Raw genomic sequence first — 19,977 nt, 5'->3', positions numbered from 1 at the left:
ATTTATTTTTAACGGTTATTATACTTTTACGAAATAATTTGTTGGCAATTCCATTCCGTTTCATTAATTTAAGCACATAATCAATTCCACCATCTATGTAGAAAAAGTAATGTTGGAAATTTGATATTATAGTTGTCAAAAATACCACAGAATTATGGAACTTTGGTTATTAAGTAAGCACTATAAATATACATTTTACTTCGCTACTTTAAAAGATGTGATTACGGCAGGTATATCTATTAGCCTAGGCGCAGACCATCGATTTTTCATCGGCCGATAGTTTAGTCGGGCAGTTGATCAGTATGGGCATGTATGGAAGTGCGCACATTACACCGATTCGATTTGGTCGATTCTTCATACAATTTAAAATCGGGCACAACTATCGGCCAACTCAAAATCAACGGTGTGCGCCTACTCTAACTGCATCTTTAGTTATGGACGACGGCACATCAAGATGGACACTCGGACATCCGATGTGGTGGTAATAGGTACCACAATGCAACAAAAACGTACTCTCTGATGTGCTGTCGACGGTACACAAAGGGTCTTAGCTCTTTGTATCAATATTTTGTTAACAATAAGATATTTGCATTATTAAAGTTACTGAAACGTTAGTTTAATAACTATAATATTGCAATTGAAATATTTGATATGGGATATGGTCAATATATATTCGGTGGTCTGCGCCTAGTCTTAGGTTGTTTGGACTTTGGAACATGTGTGTCATGATTTTGGGAACGAGAAAAAAAGCTCAGAAACCATCAAGAACCCTAACAAGAACCAACCAATAAGAAAGTGAAAAATCCTTTTAGATGATCATAGTGAGATCTATTTAAGATTGAAGAAATTAAGAAATTAATATTGGAAAAATTAAGTAACAAATATATAAATAATCAGCCGAATAATACCTATTAGATACTTACTTGTACTTGGCGGAAAACTATTTATTATTGGTTCCCAAAGCACTTTACACGCATTGCTTCTAAACATCCTATAAATGCTATTATTTAAAACAACGCCACTCTATTAAGTCAGTTATCAAAATAATTAATAGTTATGGACCTAACAGTCAACAAGTCAAGAGTACTCAGGTAAAATATAACGCTAAATCGTAATTCCTCATAATAATTATAATTAACAGTATTTTACAAGTGAGTCGCTATTTTTGGTTTCAGGACTAATATTAGCAAAATTCTATCTTAATTGATCCACAATATTATGAAACAGCGACAAAATACGTAGCAGACACCAAAAAATCTAGCAATAAATGTATAATTAATAAGATACGCCAGATTTGCGTGTACTTTACAAACCATGGCCAAATTACGCTATTAAAGAGAAAAAATAAATTATTTGAGTATAATCATTTAGATGACGATAACATAGACATGCATTTATCAATCTATATGTAGTTACCTATATAGAAACATCAAGCATAAAAATGCGTGATAAAAATACAATCCCTACACAGGTGACCCTTACAATGCTCATTCCAAATTAGTTCACATGTAAAAAAATCGTAATAAGCTATTTAATAATTTATGTAGTTAATTAGATTTTGCCACCGCTTCGCGTATTTAGATTTTCACAGATTGTTATAAATGTTATTTTGATGTATAGGTAAATAATAATACTGTAAATTCCAGAGATCCATACAAAACACACTTATAATATTAGTAAGATACTACTATTTCAATACATTTTAATTATTAAGTATCAATTCATCGGATTCATTAATAGGGCCATAACGGGAAATTAATTTACTGGGCAACCCAACAAAATATATCACATCATTACTTCATTGTCACCTGCGTAATTTATCTACACTAATATTACAATAAAAAAATATATTACGCGTAATATTAGTATACACACTCAAACACTACCTTCACCACATAGCTAGCGGTAAGTCATTATTTTAGCTCACAGATAGGTAGAATCTACATAATCGCCTAGAGTACAGACCAGACTACTCTGCCTCGAGTTATGTGTGGACAGACTACCCGATCTAGCCCAGAATTAAAACAGTCCACACATTAAAAATCTACGAGTGATAATGAGGTAGAGCTGAAAAAAGACACCTCACAAGCAGAGAGCTTGGCTTAGATCACCCCAATCAGCCGTCAAGATATAAATTATTGTTCATACGGTATTAAAAATTGGAAGCACTAAGATGTAAATCTATAATTAAATGTTATTATTGTAGGAGTTAGGTGTAAAGGTTTTAATATTATGCTTTTTGATATTCTGCTCATAATAAAGATGTTTGTAACACATAGTTCACAATACCGAATTAAATTGAACGTAAAATGTAACAAAAGACGAGCACTAGTTCCCCGGTATCTGAAATGAGATTTTTAACTTGAGTGTGCTTATTTTTTACTTATAGGCTTCAGTATGAATTTAAAAGCTTAATTTCATACTTAAGTAAAAGATGAGCACACTCAAGCTAAATATCTCGGTGCAGAAACTGGGGGTTAATCTTTAGTCTTTACCAGTCTTTTCACTTATTTTAGTACAAACATTTAAATAACATAATTAGAAAGACTGATAAAGGCCTTTACAACAGAATTTAATGTTATTTTAATTACGTAACTCGTTAACATTCTTGTTGCTGATTGGAAGATTTGTAGTCTGTATGATCTGAAAGGTTTTAGCTACTAACGCTTCAACGGGATCCGCGGTGAGATCTCGTCACGGCGCAGCTATTTCCTGGCTCCCGCTAAAGCTTGTAAAACAATACTGCCCACGCGAGCAGTCTATTCATCTAAATCTATGTTAGTTGTTTTATCGCCGAAAGTTGGCTCGTCTTTAAGAAAAGTACCAGAGCGTTCCATCACAGGAATTTCCATCTGTGGATCGGTTTCTGCTCTGCGTTGAGGACGGCGAGAGTTGGAATTGCCTTTGACATTTTTTGTAACCGTTTTAGAGCGGGGAGATTCTTTGATTATTTTCGTCACCATTTTGGCAGAGCTAGATTTTGTTGCATTCATCAAAGAGCACGAAGAATTCTTCTCGTAGTTCTTGCTACGCATCGGCACCGATGCAGTGGAATGTGTAGCCGTCGATGTTTTAGGGGCGGGGAACGATTTACTTTGCGGCGACGGCACGTCACAACTGCTCTTGTTATCTGTGTTGTACGACTTGGACAAAGAGTTTAAATAAACGGGTATTTTTGTCTTTACTTTACCATTTGTCACTGCCGATGGGTTGGGGGCGGTAGCGTGTCGAGTGCATTTCACTGCAGCAGCTGCAACAATAAATTAAAAAGTATTATGAATATTAGTGATGTAATGGGAAACTTAATCATAAACCTAAAATGGTATTAATGAAGTGCAACTTACATTCAATGGATCCCTTGGTGGTATGCCGCACCTTGGTATAGGTGGCATATTTGTTACTGGTCTGCGATTCACTGAGCGAGTCCGTCGACGGCTCAGCAGTGCGCGGCCGCGAGCACGTGGCCAGGCTGTCCTGCGACAAAGCTTGCGTCTTCCCCTCGTTTGCCTGCCGATTTTTCATGCGACTCGTCCTCAAGTTTCTCGCTTGAATGGGACTTGAGTTCCGAGAAGATTCACTAGACGATATCATTTTAGGGACCAATTTCTTGGTACTAACATTTTTTTTCATTTCTGGCATAATTTTAGGTTCCAGATATCTGGGCTTGGTGTGTTCAAACGATGGCTTCGCTGCGTTCACCTTGGCATTCAGCCGCTCCTGGGACGGGTTCGCCTTGGACAAATTAAACTTCGCGCGTTCCTCTTGCGCTTTGGTGGTCCTGACTTTAGGAGGTGCAGCGCGAGACATCTTTTTTGTATCTTGTAAATCATTGCTGCTACTTTTGAACACGCCCGGGGCGACGAGGGTCGCCGGCTTGGGAGCATATGGAACAAAGGAAGCTCGCATGTGGTCTATATCTAAGTTCCTGGACGTGGATGGTTGGGTTTTGTTCGGTTTGGGGTGAGCGTTCTTGCTTCTGCGGTGCTGGAGGGCGAGGGTTCGGCCGGGCAGCTGCGGCTGGCCGTACATGATGCAGCCCAGCTCGCGCAGGCGCGCGCGCAGCTCCGGCGGCAGCTCGGCGAAGGCCTGCGTGCAGCACACGCGCGGCGCCGCCCGCACCAGCGCGCCCTCGCACTGCTGCACCCAGCTGCCGGCGCTGACGTACAGAAGGTTGTCTTGACCGGGCACGTTGTTCGGGTTGCCGTTGGTGATCAGATCGGGCTTGGCGAATCGGTGGTTTCGTATTTCCCTGGCGACGCCGGCCAGGAGTGCGTAGGCGCGGCAGCATTCGTCCGGCGGCGCCCATTCTATGGCCGCGGCCATGCATTCGTCGAGCGCCTGTTTAGCGGACGCCGGCGGGTCGGGCGGCAACGTACCGATTTCGCGCAGAACTGTCACAAGTTTAGGCGCGATAAAGTGTGCCGCAGCGTGCACCAATCGGCGGCATATACGTGCTACAATGTCGCCCCATCGAATATGATGCAAGTCTTCAACTGAAAAGGGAACGATAAAATTAAAGTATTTGTTGGCTCTATGTGGAAAATAATTAAAATATTCAATCTAATACCTGTAAGGCCGCATCCGTAAACTGTATTGATAATATTCTCAAGCGTCATATTGATAACAATCTCTTGGTAACATTTCTCTAATAATTCGGAAGGCAGTGTGGCAAAAGCTTTAGTAGGCCACACCCAAGGAAAATACTTTATAATCCATTTCAAGCATTTTCTGTACAAATCGTCCAGGCCATAGACTGAGCACAGGGGGAAACATTCCAGCACTCCAGCTTTGCATACCGCACAGGGCTGAAAACCATAACAGACTTAAAGAAGCCGCAGAACAAATTCCTTAGGCGATCCTTACAAAGTACCACGGTGTGACGTTTTGTATGGAGCGTTCTAAGGAAGTGAATTAATGTGATTTTCTCAAAGAGTGATAATTATCTCGGGAGAGTTTTTCTGCTGTCGAAGCAATTTTTTTACCAACGTTTCTATTACTAGGTGGACCAACGATCTAAGGTCGCGGGAAGAACCTCGATGCGGGCAGCGCAGGACCGTTCATTGTGGAAAACCTTGGGGGAGGCCTTTGTCCAGCAGTGGACGTCATTTGGCAGAAACGAACGAACGAACGTTTCTATTACATCATAAATACATTACGTCTATCTTTGAAACACCAAAACAAAAATTTGGCAACATGACAGTGTTGGCACTAATAAATTAAATTTTTGATCAATTAATGAAGCAAATTAAGTACCTTATGTCTAAAATATTAGCCATACTCCAACTCCATACATTTCTAAATAAACTTAACCTAAATAAAAAAGAAAAATATTTAAAATATAAACAATAATACATCAATTCATTACATAATGATAATTTAATTATGATTAAATTAATCGTGAATAAAATAATCAAGATTAAAAAAGTAATCATAATCATGTTGTCTTTAATCAATAACCGTTAGTTTGATTAACTTCTTTCTTTTAATAGAACATTTTAATCTATTGAAATCAATGTAAATGTCAAAACTCATAATATAATCGGTCAGAACTACTATTGACTGCAAAAATGACTTGGTCAATACGTATCACTTGACCGTTTTCCAGTCAAAAGTGGTTTCGTTAATTTAAAATTTTACCAATCAGTCCAAAATCCATACAAAGTAATGATTAATTAATTTATGATTCCGCACTTAGAGACCATAATCCTAGTTTTTAAGCCAGTAAATATAATGTAGTTCCTATATTCATTATGATTAGATCATAATCAATGTTTTTTTAATTATTAATCTTTAATCATTATATAAATTAATTATTAATCAATAATCAGATTAACTTTTGCCAACACTGCACATGTCTCGTTATCGTGCCAAATATTTCTCTTACTTTGTGGAAATGATGACAATATTTAGCTTTTAATGTAAACATGATAGCTTCCTTCAAGCCTTCCAAGCCCAGCATATCAGCCAATGTCGCAAGCTCCACAATACTTATCGAATCAGGTATTGTAGAAACGCCTGAGTATATATGACAGAGAGCGAAGTGGACAACGTTAAATGAAAATCTGTAACAAAAAATATATTGGAATTACAGAAGTTTCTTAGGCCGAGTTGCACCACCTAACTTTGACCGTGACTTTAAGAATAACCGGTGTTTTTTATGGAGTTTGACAGATTATTGACGTTGGTCAAAGTTGAAGCAGGCCTGTTCATCTCCGCGAGTTTACATCGAAAACAAAACACGCACGATTTCCCCCTACAAGAGTACTATTCGACAAGGCCTCACATACGAGCGAACATTGACTCACGCACGCGTATTCTTGTGTATGATGGAAAAAAATAAAGAAAATGGTGTACTAAATACTGTGCAGTATTTAACTGCCTAAATAATAATAAAAACACAGAATGTACTTTTTTTAGTTGCCTGAAGACACTGAGAGGTAAATAAGTAGTTAATATTATTCATGATAATTCATGCTAAATCATGTATTTCCTCCGCCATTTTCTCCAGATTGGCACCTCACGTCACATCATTTTACCGAAGTCAGCCCTATAGCTTCGGCGCAGTACCGATCACTGACGTTTGTCAACAAAACTTCTGACAAACTTGCTTGACTCTTGAGACAAGCTAAATTACACCATATTGTTAATGACATTGAGCATACATTTTTTTAAATACCTTCGCGAAGTAAAACTTCGGTACGTAGTACTTATTATTATTCTGTGGTTGAAGTAAGATGGTGCAACCCAGCCTTAGTTTTTTGCCGTTGAAGTTTATTATTATTATTGACTTATTTCGGGATTATGTTATTTTAGTGATATAAAAAAAAATTCGCCTTTTGTTTCTAGCGATAAAGGGATATTCTTTAGTTATTGAAACCCACAAGAATGATAGAAGAATATAATATAAGTATTATACTCACGGTGGCAATGCTATAACATTCCCCGCACTCTCAACCCAGCCACCGCTTAGTATCCCAGCGAAGTACTGGCACCTAAACCAAAGAACAAATAATTAAAGTTTTAATAATATCTGACGAGAAAAAGTTTAAAAGCACCCTTGATATAACAACAATACGTTACGAGCGAACTTTGAACTAAATGACTGAATTAAAGATTATACATATAAATTATTCATTAACAAAGAGAAAGATGCTAACTCACCTTGATGATAAAATACATTTGTGTGCTTTAATTCGTCTCCCTGACACCTCCACGATCACGTCGGGAGCTATTTCTTCCAAAAACATTCGCAGAAGGTCTTGCCCCAAGCGGGATTGACAATTGCCTATCAGACTTGAGGCTTGGCTGGTTTCTTCAGTCGTACTGTTTTCTAAAAAAAAGTAACCATAGTTGTATCGAGTTGATTTTGTACTGTGGGGTGACTAGACAAAGTACTAATAAGCAATAAAGGCCATTCTATGGTCTGGTTGATTAAGGGCCTACGCTAAAAGCGCTTTCGCATATAGGCGTTTTTGTCGCACTACTGCAGTGCGAGTTAGAAGCGCTACAGACGCGCGACAAAAACGCCTATACAGATAAATGTCTGGCAGATAAATGTTTTGAACAACCAATCAGTTGTCATTCACATTAAATGAAATTGACATAATGAAATCTGATTGGTTATTCAAAACATTTCTCCGCTCCGCTCCACCTTGGTGGAAACCGAACCTTAGCGTGAGCCCTTAGAAAAGTTTAACTTTAATCTACTGCCATTTGTAGTTAACATAAAGAATAACCAGACGGGGCAATTTATGCGGGATAAGAGATGATTTAATGTTTTTTTTTTCATTGTCAGATAGACGTCGAAAATTAAATGATTTATTAATTATAGAAAAATAAAGGATAGTTATTGATATACTCAAGTTCTCAAAACGCGACTCTCCCAATAGATTTTTTTGTATGGCAATTACCTATCATCAGGTCGCGAACTCGATTGATTCACAATAATCACAATTAATTGATTTCAAGTTAGTAAAAATCTAATTTTACAACCAATTGAAAACTGAATCGGTTTTCAGGGCTACAATGAACTGTTTTGGTTGATGGTAGCTATTATCCATATCAAATTAAATGGCAGTACTTGAAACATACATCATCCTTAATTCCCTATAAATCATCGGAAGGAATTGCCTGCCGTTTGATTTTAATGCTTTTCAAGAATTGAACTATTACTTACCAACGATAGATCGGCAAAAACTACTTTGCACACTGCTCATTTCCGATGTATCTGAAGTTTGATCGTCTAAGTCCCCGGGACTCTGCTCGACTCCTAATCTTAAAGGAGACCGTGTCCTGCTCGACAAAGACCCGGGCATGCTTCTACTGAACTCTGTCCTTAGGTGCGGAAACAACCTATTTAAGCTAAGTGCATTTTCCGAATGAAAGGAACTTATAATCTCATTAGATCTAGATGTACAACCTTGATTTTGCTGCTCGCGCCAACTGTTATCAGGTATTGACCTGGTCATTCGCTCATCTACAACCTTGTCGGGTTTTTTAATTACAGGAGGATCCGCTTTCAGAATAGGTTTGTCTAAATCCGACAACTTCACAAATGATTCATCCTCTAGCTCATAAAATGTTTCGTCAAATATAGTAATCCTCGCTTTGAGTGATTCTTCGTGAATTGTTGTTCTCGAATTCCGTTGGAAAGATCTATCACTGTGATTTTTCACTTCGGGTCGGTGATTTTTCTCTTCTGCTCGGGGGTCCTTACTTGACTCTGAATTCTTGAGTTCTTTTGATTTGGTATCTCTCCGATTTCCCTCATTTAGGTTGATGATTTCTGATATACTGATGTTGGAATCTTCACATAAAACCTCATATTTTTCAAAAGTCGATGTGCTGTTTGGGTCAGATAATTTAGAGCAAACTGAAATAGGAGTATATACCATCTTATTTTTATTGTTTTTTGGAGTGATTTTTGCTTCGCTCTTCTTGTTATTTAAAGAAGTTAATCTATGGGGTGCTTCCTTCAACGCAGATTTTTCTCCAAAATCAATATACATTGAAAAAATATTTTTCTTTTCATTTGCTGTTTCTGGTTCATTTTGAGTTTTAGGCGGTATAGGATCGGGTAAACTTGATAAATCGATATAAAATTTATGGCTTGACTTCTCACTGCTGTCAGAATCCACTGAATTTCTGCTCTTATTGCAATTTTCTGAACTGTTTTTAGAAGAGGATCTCAGGCTATCGCACATTTTATCACTGGGTTTTTTTGAGTGAACTGTATCGACGTCTGACTTAGAGGAGGTAGACATATCGACTACCCATGTAGGGGCACAAGATGGACGCGGTGACTTGCTTACTTCTGCTTCTAGAGGGGGGACATAGGCTCCTGAAACTATCGGTATATTTTCTATTTTTTTATACGTACGTATCAACGGGCTTCCTGAATTGCTACTGATATTAGGTAAATGATCTTCTACAGAAGCTCCACCTGATATAATTGGTGATGATTCATTGTATTTTTTCAAGATGTTAGTTAAATTTTGACCTACTATAGTTGTGTCACTTTCGCTTTCTTCAGATTCATATTGCTTAAGACCAGAAACTTTAAGTGACATTATCGAGTTATAAGGTGTAGTCATTAAGGGCGTGCTTATGGATATTGAATCATCCTTTCCAGAGTTAATGTTCGATAAATCTTCTTTAATAGCAGTTTCTTTCATTTCTTCAGATTCTTTATTTTGCCCTGGTTCAAATACATTAGTACATAAAGAATCTTCGGTGATAGGTGTCATTTCAAAAATTGTTGGAGATAGGTCTTTTTGTATTGAATCGGGGTCCTTGTTATCCAATTGTTCTAAGGAGTCTTCGTTATCATTTTCTGACCAATCACTAGGACTTATATCTACTTTATTTGTTGAACAAGGTACAGGTTTACTTGGCATAGGTATTGGAACATCTGAAGCTATGATTTCTGAGATATCATTGGTATCGGAAATTATTTTAATTGTATGTTCTTCTTCATCGACTAAACTTGCAGCATCAATAAAACATGATGATGATTTGAATGGCGATTTCTGAACAAGGCTTTGACTCGTGTGAGAGAAATCATCACAGTCTGCTTTTTTCGAGGAAACTTTAGGTTCTACTTCATTAAAATTTCGACGCTCATTGTGAATGAACTTTTCACACATATCTGTTGCAGTTAATCTCGGAGGATACACAGATTCCCATGAACCTGTTTCTGAAGACAAAGATGAAGACTCAAGAATAACAATCTCCTCATTTTGTTTTTCTTTTTCTTCTTTTGAGGAATTACAGGTCATTTCTTTTGGTCTTGTGGACTGGTCTTCTGATGTATTATTTTCTGATGTACATGAAGCAGAGTTTAGGGAAACTTCAATATTTAATGCTGTAGAAATTTTCTTGTCAACTAGTGGACTTGACACTGAATCGTGGGAATTACTACCATCGTCAGTGGTTAAGTCATGTAGGGTACTTTCAGTTAGCGACATATCTGTCACAGTTATATCTTTATGACTGGTAAGACTTTCCAACAAACCTGTGTTCTCCAAGCCAGAGTCCGATGACGTAAAAATGTTTTCCATTTTAGTGATGTTGATTCCAACATTTAAATGCTGGGGGAAAACGGAACTTATACCAGGTGAAAAAGTATAAGCTGCAGACAGATAGTCAGAAGAAGAACTAGGATCGTCCGCTATTAAACTGTCAGGGGAATAAGCCGGATCTGTAGATTTGTCCAAAAGCGGGTCAATCAACTTCGTGTTTTTACATACAATATCAGACGTTTTATTTGATTCGATATCTTGATTTGTTTTAGTAAACTGACCAGCAGCAATATCTAATGATTTTGTTTCTATGTTTGTAAAGGTTCCGCATGAACTTTCATCTTTAAGATGACTTTTAATTAAAATATCACAACTGTTGGAATGTTTCACTGATTTGGATGAATGACTAGAAATCAGAGCCAACGAAGTCGGTTTATTACGTTGAAAACCTTTGACCTTATCTAAATCTCCGATTTGCGAACTTATAATAGATTGAAAAGCATTAGAAAGAACGTCCTGTTCTATGAGTTCTTTATCTAATAAGTTGCCTTCTATTGGCACTAGAGCGTAATATTCTTTTGTAAGTTCAGTACTAGGGCTAGAACTAATACTTTTCTTCAAAGCTTTCTCTACATAGGGGCTTATGCACTTGGGTGTCAAAAACTCTTCAGGCTCTTCTACTGCTTCTTTTGTGTTTAGTGATAATGTTTTTAAATAGGCCAGTATCTCTTTTTCTTGATGTTTTATATTGCATTCAGTGTAGGTATCACTGAAATAGAAAAAGAAAGTAAACAAATGTGATATATCGTCAATACTTGAATTAGTAATGTCCAAGTTTTCAAAAATAGATTAGTTGGAGGATCGAAATGACTTTCTTTTATGGACTTAGCGATTTTATTATAATAGATTATTTTAGTTTTTAGGAAAAACATGAAGTCAATAGTCATAAATCATAAATTAATACATAATTTCTCAATTGAACGAATTTTGAATATACAGGGTGTTTGGTAGAAGGTTAGACCAAGTTCGTGGGTGTATAGGCAAGGTCATTTTGAGAATAAAAACTCGCCCATTCGACCCTAATAGTACGAGAGCCCACGACCAAAATTTTTGTCTCATAGCAATACGGCCAAAACAGCATCAAATCGATAGATACGATTATCCTGAACTCCAAAATACCAATATCAGACATTTTCCGCGTAGCGTTTGATCTGACCGAATTTTCAAAATTGTCAAAGAATTTTACCGAACTGCATCATAGCAATATGTCTGATTTGCAGACTGTAGTTGAATGATAGTTCTGAGATACCGGAAACATATTTTTCAGACGTTAGTGGTGTAGCGCAAACCCGTAAAATCACTTGAAAAAATTAAAAATGAGACAAAAATCAGACGTTAGTGGTGTAGCGCAAACCCGTAAAATCACTTAAAAAAATTAAAAATGAGACAAAAAAAATGTCTCATAGCAATACGTCTGAAAATCTTTTTTATTAGTAAATTTTGGTTATTTGATGCGAACAAAACAATTTTCAGACGGAAATGTGAACGCATTAAATTTTGAGACCGTTTTGAAAATGTTAACAAATTTTACCGATCGGTATCATAGCAATATGTCTGAAAATTGTTGGACATGATAAAATAAGTTGTCCACATGTGCAAAAAAATTATATCAGACAAATTAAGTGTAGCACCTTCTCTATCATACAACTTTTTGATACACTTAAAGTGTCTGAAAACAGGTTTTTGGTAATCATGGCAGCAATACGAAAAGTTGAAAAAAATATTTATCCGTATTGCTATGATACAGGTCGGCTAAATTTGTTGACATTTTCAAAAATGCGCTCAGGCTATATGCTACATAATAAAATCTATGTAATACAATTATATCTAATACAATTATAAAATCTATGTACATTTTCACTATCAGACGTATTGCTATAATACCGACTGTCTTTTTTTTTTGACACAGCAGAAATGGCCTCCCACGCAGTTGCTACACTTTCGACCGTTACTACACACCTAGTTGGGTTCAGAATAATACAATCTAACGATTTTATAGGGTTTTTGCCGTATTGCTATGAGACATGGTTTTGGTTAGGTTAGGTTAGGGGCTCTCGTACTATAATAATAAAACCACTATTGTACTTCAATTAAGAAGTAGACTTTTATCAATCACAAAATAAAAGAAAATACTTTAAAAAAGTACCAAAAGTATTATGAAAATCAAATTGACCGAAAATTACTAGTTATTGACCAATTTGACTGTAAATGACGGTCAGTCAAATTCAGCCGTTTTATTCATTATCAACACTACCAAACACTCTGTAGAATGATTCCTCCTAAGTTATGATTACTTCTAAAAGTTTTAGTCTAAAATTATTAGATTTGTACAAGGAAGCTACAGTCTGTTAAATTAAATTAATACCTATAAGAAAAACAAATTGCACAATATTATACAGGGTGACTGGAAGGAACTAGACCGGCCCTAGCAAATTCTGATGTAGTTCCCATGTCTTTTGCGAATTATTGGAACTTACTTTACCTAACTAAACAGTTGTGTTTTGGGAGCTATGTTTACATAAATAAAATATTTATTACAAAAAAAAATTGCAGTCAAATTCAACCTGAGATTAAGAACAAAACTACGATGTTTAATGTATTCTATTCGTTCCTTAGTTCGTCACTTTTTTAACCGTACTAAAAATTTTTTTTTTTTATAAAATTTATTTATTTCGTGCTTTTTAGTATATTAGTTCTTGTTGTTGTCGCTAGAGATGGACAGTACCTATGTAAAATGAGACTAATACTTTTCCATTTTAAACGTAAATAATCTTCCCTACAAATACAGGCTACTACTTTAAATATCGGCAACAAAAAAAGTATCATTTAACTCATAACCTACGAAGTTTAACCTTCCATCATCAGCTCACCTTAATAACCTAAAATAATACAACTGTTGGTACATACATACCTAAAATATTAAAATAATTATTCTCCAACTCCTAAGCGTTAAGGGGTCGGCTAAAAATATATAAGGTCCAATAATTCACAAACGACTTCCTCTACATGGGAATTTGCTATGGCGCGACGGGTCTAGTTCTAATTATACTGTATACAATCGGAAGAATGTATTTTCTACAGCCCACCACACATTCCATGTACCTATATTATTTTATATTCTGTTAAATAAATAGATATAAATATTCTTTCAAAATCAATATCGCCAGCCTTACCTGATAAACGAATATATTTCATCAAAAGCACTGCGCCCGATGTTAACATGCAATATCGTCTGAAGTATATGATAAAATTTATTTGTGCGAGCTTGTAATATACATGAATGAGTTAATATTTTTAGTTTACCACACACCACTTCAAGATCAGTATAAATGGATTCATCAAATATTCTGAAACAGATAATATGATAATATTCTTGTGTTACGAATGGGTTATAGATAAAATTAGTAGGTTAGAGAGCTTAGTGAGACATTGTGACAAATTCCTTACCTTGCGACATCTTCTTCCAGTTGTCTCTGAAGGTGAAGTTCCAACTGAGACGCTTCTTCATCCGAGGCCAAGGATTCATTTGCCGATGGCGGCTTAAACCTCGAGTCAGCGCCCGGCATTAAGCATTTCTTACATCTGACAAGCAAAAAATAAACAAGTTTTAACACACATAAAACTTACTACGAAAAACAGTATCGGCATAGGTAGACAAATCCATCAGACCATCAAATGATAGGGCACGTTGATGAAAGTTTTTTTACCAGTTGAAAATTGTTACAACATGGTTGCTTGTATGATTTGGTACCTAGTACCTACGTAATACGTAATATGGTACTATCTATGGTATATCTTCACACTGGAATTGTGCGCAAAAAATATTGTACCTAGTTGGTCCCTGTTTGGAATTTAATGCTATTTTATCACAGGGATAAAGCCGTCCAATTGCGTAGGTATCTCCCAGGGTTGTTATGGATATCCGTAACCGTAACCGAAACTTTCTGATATCCGAAATAAAAATATATCCGAAACCGTAACCGGAACCGATTCAAAAGTTTCGGATGTAGGCAGTTTAAATTGTTTTTTTTTTTGTATAGCATTATACACTTCTGGACACATCTATTGGCCCACCTTGTATTTTCAGATTCGTTTGGTCCTAGCTAAAATTTTATATTAGGTCGAGCAAAAAGTTTTTATGCAGTTTTGAACCTGGCACATTCACAATTTATTCATAATTTCATTCAATAGTCTTTTTGAAATTCGAACACAGAATTTAAAGAAACAAAAGACAATTTGGAGCCTATTTGTGGATATCAAACAATCGAATACTAAGGGCTATATTACACCGGGACACCATGCTGGGCGTACCGGGCGGCGCAACCAGTCGCCGGCTACCAACAAAATGTATACAGCTCTATAGACAGTTACTCACCTGGTGTCCGTTTGGTTGCGCAAAGCTGCATACATTTCGTTGGTAGCGGCGACTGGTTGCGCCGCCATGGTGTCCCGGTGAAATATAGCCCTAAGAAAACTTCTTGGTTTTATTGGTTTGGATTTAATTCTTGAAAAAGTGATTGATATCTTTGGTTTTGCAACAAACATTACTTATTCTTAACATTAAGGTGAGGTTCTATCAATAATCTATGGATACTTCACCTGAAATCGCCGCCCAAGCTGTGGCACTTATTCAGGCCGGACACAGCCAAAGAAACGTGAGTGCTCAACTTAATTTAAGTCGATCTGCGGTCCGAAATGTTTATCGGAGGTACCTAGAGACTGGCGGCTTTGTTCGTCGCCAAGGAAGGCCACGATCTCGGGTCACAACTGAAAGGCAGGATCGATTCATCGTGACTACCAGCTTGAGAAATCGTCACCTTACCTCCATTGAGATACAAAACCAACTTCGCGACTTCCACGGAGTATCTGTGAGCGCTCGAACTGTTCGGAGAAGGTTAAAAGAACGCGATATGGTACCACACAAGCCAGCTAATGGGCCCAAACTAACGCGAGCCCACCGAACAGCGCACCTTCATTTCGCACGTAGTCATTTAAATTAGACACAGCAAGATTGGAGCCGTGTACTCTTTTCTGATGAGTCTAAAATTGTGTTACATGGCAATGATGGAAGGAAGAAGGTCTACCGACGTAAGGGAGAGCGTTTCGCACAATGCTGCTTTGAAGAGAGGGTTGCTTATGGCGGTGGCTCATGGACTGTCTGGGGCGGTATATCCGCGAGCGGCAAAACTCAACTTGAGGTTGTTACAGGACCACGGCTGCCAATATTAAACGCTGAAAGATACATTCGTGAGTGCTTAGAACCTCACGTGATACCATACGCAGACTATGTGGGCCCAAATTTCCTTTTTATGCATGATAATGCAAGAGCCCATGCGGCCGGCATCGTCAGGGAATATTTTCGGGATGTGAACATCACAGTTATGGACTGGCCAGCCAGAAGCCCAGACATGAACCCCATTGAGCACATGTGGGACGAGCTAAAAAGACGTGTTAGGGCTCGTCAGCCAGTTGCCCAGACGATGCAGGAGTTGAAAACTGCCATAGAAGCGGAATGGGAGATGATCCCTCAAAATTTCATAGAGCAGTTGATAAACTCTATGCCTAATCGTATGAGAGCTGTGGTAGATGCCCATGGAGGCAACACGCGTTATTAAATTAAACCTTTATTTGATAAAACATGTTTTTTATTCAAAAATCAATTGCCTTTAACAAGGCGCATTTCCGACTTGTTAGGCGTAGCTCCATGTCGTACCTATGGTATTCTGAATTCAAAAAAACAATACGATCGAAAAAGATGGTAGATAAAATGTATCAGGTTTAAAACTGCATCAACAGTTTTTGTTCAATCTAGCAATCATATTTCGGTAGGGGCCATCGAAACCTAAACTCTAAGGTGGGCCAGTAGATGTGTCCAGAAGTGTAATATGTAAAGGCATAACAGCCTGATTTACCTTTATAATTGGTTATTCGACCCACGACAACTCAACCCATTCGTTATTTTTTCCTTACTCAACCAATTTTGTTCCTTATTCTACCCACAACAAATTTTAAAATTTAAATTACTTATTCACCCCAAAAACATTCCTAGCTCAACCCATTTTAAAACCACTTAAAAAATATAAGATTTTTATGTACGGTCAGAATAAAAATAATATTTTTTAGTTAGTTAATAAACATACTCCTGTAGGTAGGTGATGTTATTTTATTTTTTTTATTTAATTATAAATAAATGAACATACTAGTATGTATTTATCATTATTAAATTTCTGAAAAAACAGTAAACGTGGTTTTGCTATCCATACTTATTTTTGGTATATATACTTTGGGTTGATTAAGGAATGCATTTGGGTAGAATAACGAAATTATGTAATGGGTTGAGCTAGGAATACTGGGTCGAGTTTTCATGGGTCGAATATTGGGTTTTTATAATGCCATCTACACTCGACATCAAATAAATCGCACCTCCCGCGACAGGCACTTTCAAATGCATCCCCACTTCCCACCAATATTGGCACCATTTAAAAGCCTAGTTCTAAACTTCATTTCATTAAAGGAAAGGTTTTTACCCCAAATATGTGTCTTTAGAAGGATCCAGAGCCACTTCTTGAAAAAATAGGTAGTTACACTTGAGCCAACTTTTATGGCTATAAAACACAACCACGTTGGACAAATATTGCAAATTGCATTTTTGCAAGTTCACCTTACCATTTATATGCTCATGTTAACATGGGCTAGTGTCGGCTCATATACCCATTTACCTAACACCCTGTAAATGCGAAATTGTTTGAAACAATATGTTTGTTACTCTTTCGCGCAAAAACTACTGAACAGATTTTGATGAAACTTTACAGTATTATTGTTTATAACCCAGAATAACATATAGGCTATCATTTATGACAATCTGTCACAAACTAAATAGGCCTTAGCCATTGAGTTATAATGTACTACGTAGTAATATTACTTCAATGGCCTTAGCCATCTGCAACATAAAAGCTATTTGAAATGTTTTTGAAATTTTTGGATTGACATTAACATAATTTATGTATCAGTAGGTACAATCACAGATTTAAATCTATACTCGCATATAAAGAACATTAACAGAATTATAAATGCAAATCACAAATTCACAAACAATAGGTGTTTGATAGTAACAGTGCATGGATGGTAATGTGGGATGACATATTATGTATGACATCATCAATACAAATAGTACAGTTTACTTGCTTTAATATTTTATTTGTGACTAGCAGTGCCCGTGACTTTATATGCATGTATTTACATTTATCTTTACTGCTCCACCCCTATTGGCTGTAGGGTGATGTTATATAGCCTTAAAACCTTTCTCAATTATTGGGCTATCCAACTCAAAAATATTTTTTCAAATCGTAAGGCTGGTTTTAGAGTCAAGCTGACGCACGCTGACCGTCAGTGCTGACAGCCCAAATGTATGAAGCGTCGGCGCCGAGCGATCAGCGTCACTCAGGAACGTTCCCTTCAATTACATACACATTGATCTGTCACCGCTGAAAATCAGGGAGCGGTCAGCGCGACTCTAAAACCAGCCTAACAGTAGTTCCTGAGATTAGCACATGCAAAGGAACAAACCAATTCTTCGGAATTATAATATTATATTAGTGAAGATTTTAAGTGTTAAAAGCTGCATTCAAGATTCTCAAGTCTCAAACTTTTTAATCTAAATAAAAAAATGTTCAGCTTTATATCACTTAAGAAAAAAGTACATGAAAACGAACTACCCTTAGTTCTGATTTTTTGCACTTGTCTAAGATGTTGGCCTACTGAATAATCCAAGTTATAAACTGTGAGCATCCAAGGAAATCTTAGAAGAAATCAATGGATTTTCCATACCATCTTTACAAGTGATATTTAATATTTCATTTTCTTATTAGAATAAGAAAAGAATGCTTCTGCAATAATTAATTATTATTAGGTAGTTGGATTATAAAGAATTTGGATGAAAATATGTATAAGAAATCTTGTAGGAAGAAATAGACTTCTCAAACTGATGAATTATAATGAAGATTGATTAAATTCTTACCAAAAAGTCTTCACTTGGATCACACACAATAAAATACGCACAAAAATCAATAGGTCTATGTTAACCACTGTACTGCTTTCTACTTAGCAAATATGTAAGAAACACCGGTCAGAGGGTGGACCTTAACTACCTCGGATTTCGAACTCTCAAATTATCTGAAGTTTTCATTAATCCGACTTCATTTGTTTTACTTACCCGGATAAATGTGTAGAGGAGTGTAGAATGGAAAGTATTGATCGTACACTGTATCTCACTCCTGTTTTTAGAGGTATCGATATTGTGTTGTTTTATATAATTCAGTCGCATAGAAAATATATTTACCTGTTTACAAAGTGCAGTTATTTCTCAATTGGATTTGATTTAGGGAAAAAATATACTTTTTGTAATTTATGTGGGTTGGCATAAATATTTTATTTTTCTTTCACTTGTTTCTATTGAAATAGGCTAAGGTCGGGAGTCTATACTGCCTTGGCATAAAATAACTTTTCCGCCAAGTACGAAACCCTATGGAGTGGCAGTTTTAGAGTTACACCAAGGTTTAAGTTTCTTGAAAACCATTCTAGTGTTTAATGTCGGGTTTCATAAGTCCTAATGTGATTTTATTTGATTGTTCGTTATCTTGATCTTAATGAGGGCCATAGAGAAAAGTAATATGAGGGCTATCGTTTTAGCGCTCACCAGTTAGCGCCACTGTAGAGTAAGGTCCTGTCAATCGCCAGGGGTGCCAACTCTTAAGTATAAAAACGATAGCCCCATGAAGCTACAGATAAAAATGGAGGGCAGAGTTTGGAACAAAACTTGAGTCAAATACCTACTTATATCTATCTCGCTCTCTGCGGCCCTACCTCTCTTTTTAGTGTGAACTGTAGTATTGCTATCTTCTGATTTAAATCTCCTTGTAAATTCTTCGAAATAGCCAATTCACTAACCAAATCAGAAGCTAAACAAATAAATAATTAATATTTTTAAACTAAGATTACCTAGTTAAATAAAAAATCACAAAAATTGTCGGCCATTTAGGCTTAATTCCGTTACCGCTGGCCATAAAATCTCGGTACCTAAATAGGTTGGTATAACTTAAGGTGTGGTGTACTGGTGTTGCTGGCTGACTGATGTGAAATTTCTGTCATATTTTTTAATAATAGCTAGTTAAGTCTGTGTGATTAATATAAACAAAAATTATATATCGGTTTAGTAAGAAAATACAGACAAACCTTTTAAAGTGATAAACAAAAACAGTTTAGATCATTTCATTAGCTCCAAAATATAAAATTTAGGAACGCTGCCAAAAGTATTGATTCAAACATCTGTGAAGTAAAAATCGTTAAGTTAGGCGATAGCAACGCACCCTATGAAACTGTGTGAAAGTAAATTCTTTGA

General features: G+C 36.5%; 1 protein-coding gene across 3 annotated transcripts; it reads right to left on the bottom strand.

Moving 5' to 3' along the window:
- Window positions 1-379: 379 nt before the first annotated feature.
- Window positions 380-19,167, bottom strand: LOC114359514 (uncharacterized). Of its 3 annotated transcripts, none has more exons than XM_028313946.1 (10): window positions 18,919-19,167; window positions 14,028-14,162; window positions 13,754-13,927; window positions 8,177-11,289; window positions 7,162-7,330; window positions 6,921-6,992; window positions 5,885-6,062; window positions 4,568-4,805; window positions 3,345-4,493; window positions 380-3,250 (listed from the first exon to the last, which is right to left on the bottom strand). In XM_028313946.1, the coding sequence occupies exons 2-10, from the start codon at window positions 14,144-14,146 to the stop codon at window positions 2,760-2,762; spliced, it is 5,703 nt and encodes a 1,900-aa protein (XP_028169747.1). In that variant the 5' UTR covers window positions 14,147-14,162; window positions 18,919-19,167; the 3' UTR covers window positions 380-2,759. The 3 variants fall into 3 exon arrangements, with proteins under 3 accessions (XP_028169747.1, XP_028169748.1, XP_028169749.1); XM_028313947.1 differs by lacking the exon at window positions 18,919-19,167 and adding an exon at window positions 18,793-18,907; XM_028313948.1 differs by lacking the exon at window positions 13,754-13,927.
- Between the last annotated feature and the right edge of the window lie 810 nt (window positions 19,168-19,977).

The sequence above is a fragment of the Ostrinia furnacalis genome, unplaced genomic scaffold, assembly GCF_004193835.3.
Source record: "Ostrinia furnacalis isolate ACB-3 unplaced genomic scaffold, ASM419383v2 OfSCF4444, whole genome shotgun sequence".
In the NCBI taxonomy this organism is placed as follows: domain Eukaryota; kingdom Metazoa; phylum Arthropoda; class Insecta; order Lepidoptera; family Crambidae; genus Ostrinia; species Ostrinia furnacalis.
This window is presented reverse-complemented; position numbering and strand designations above follow the sequence as displayed.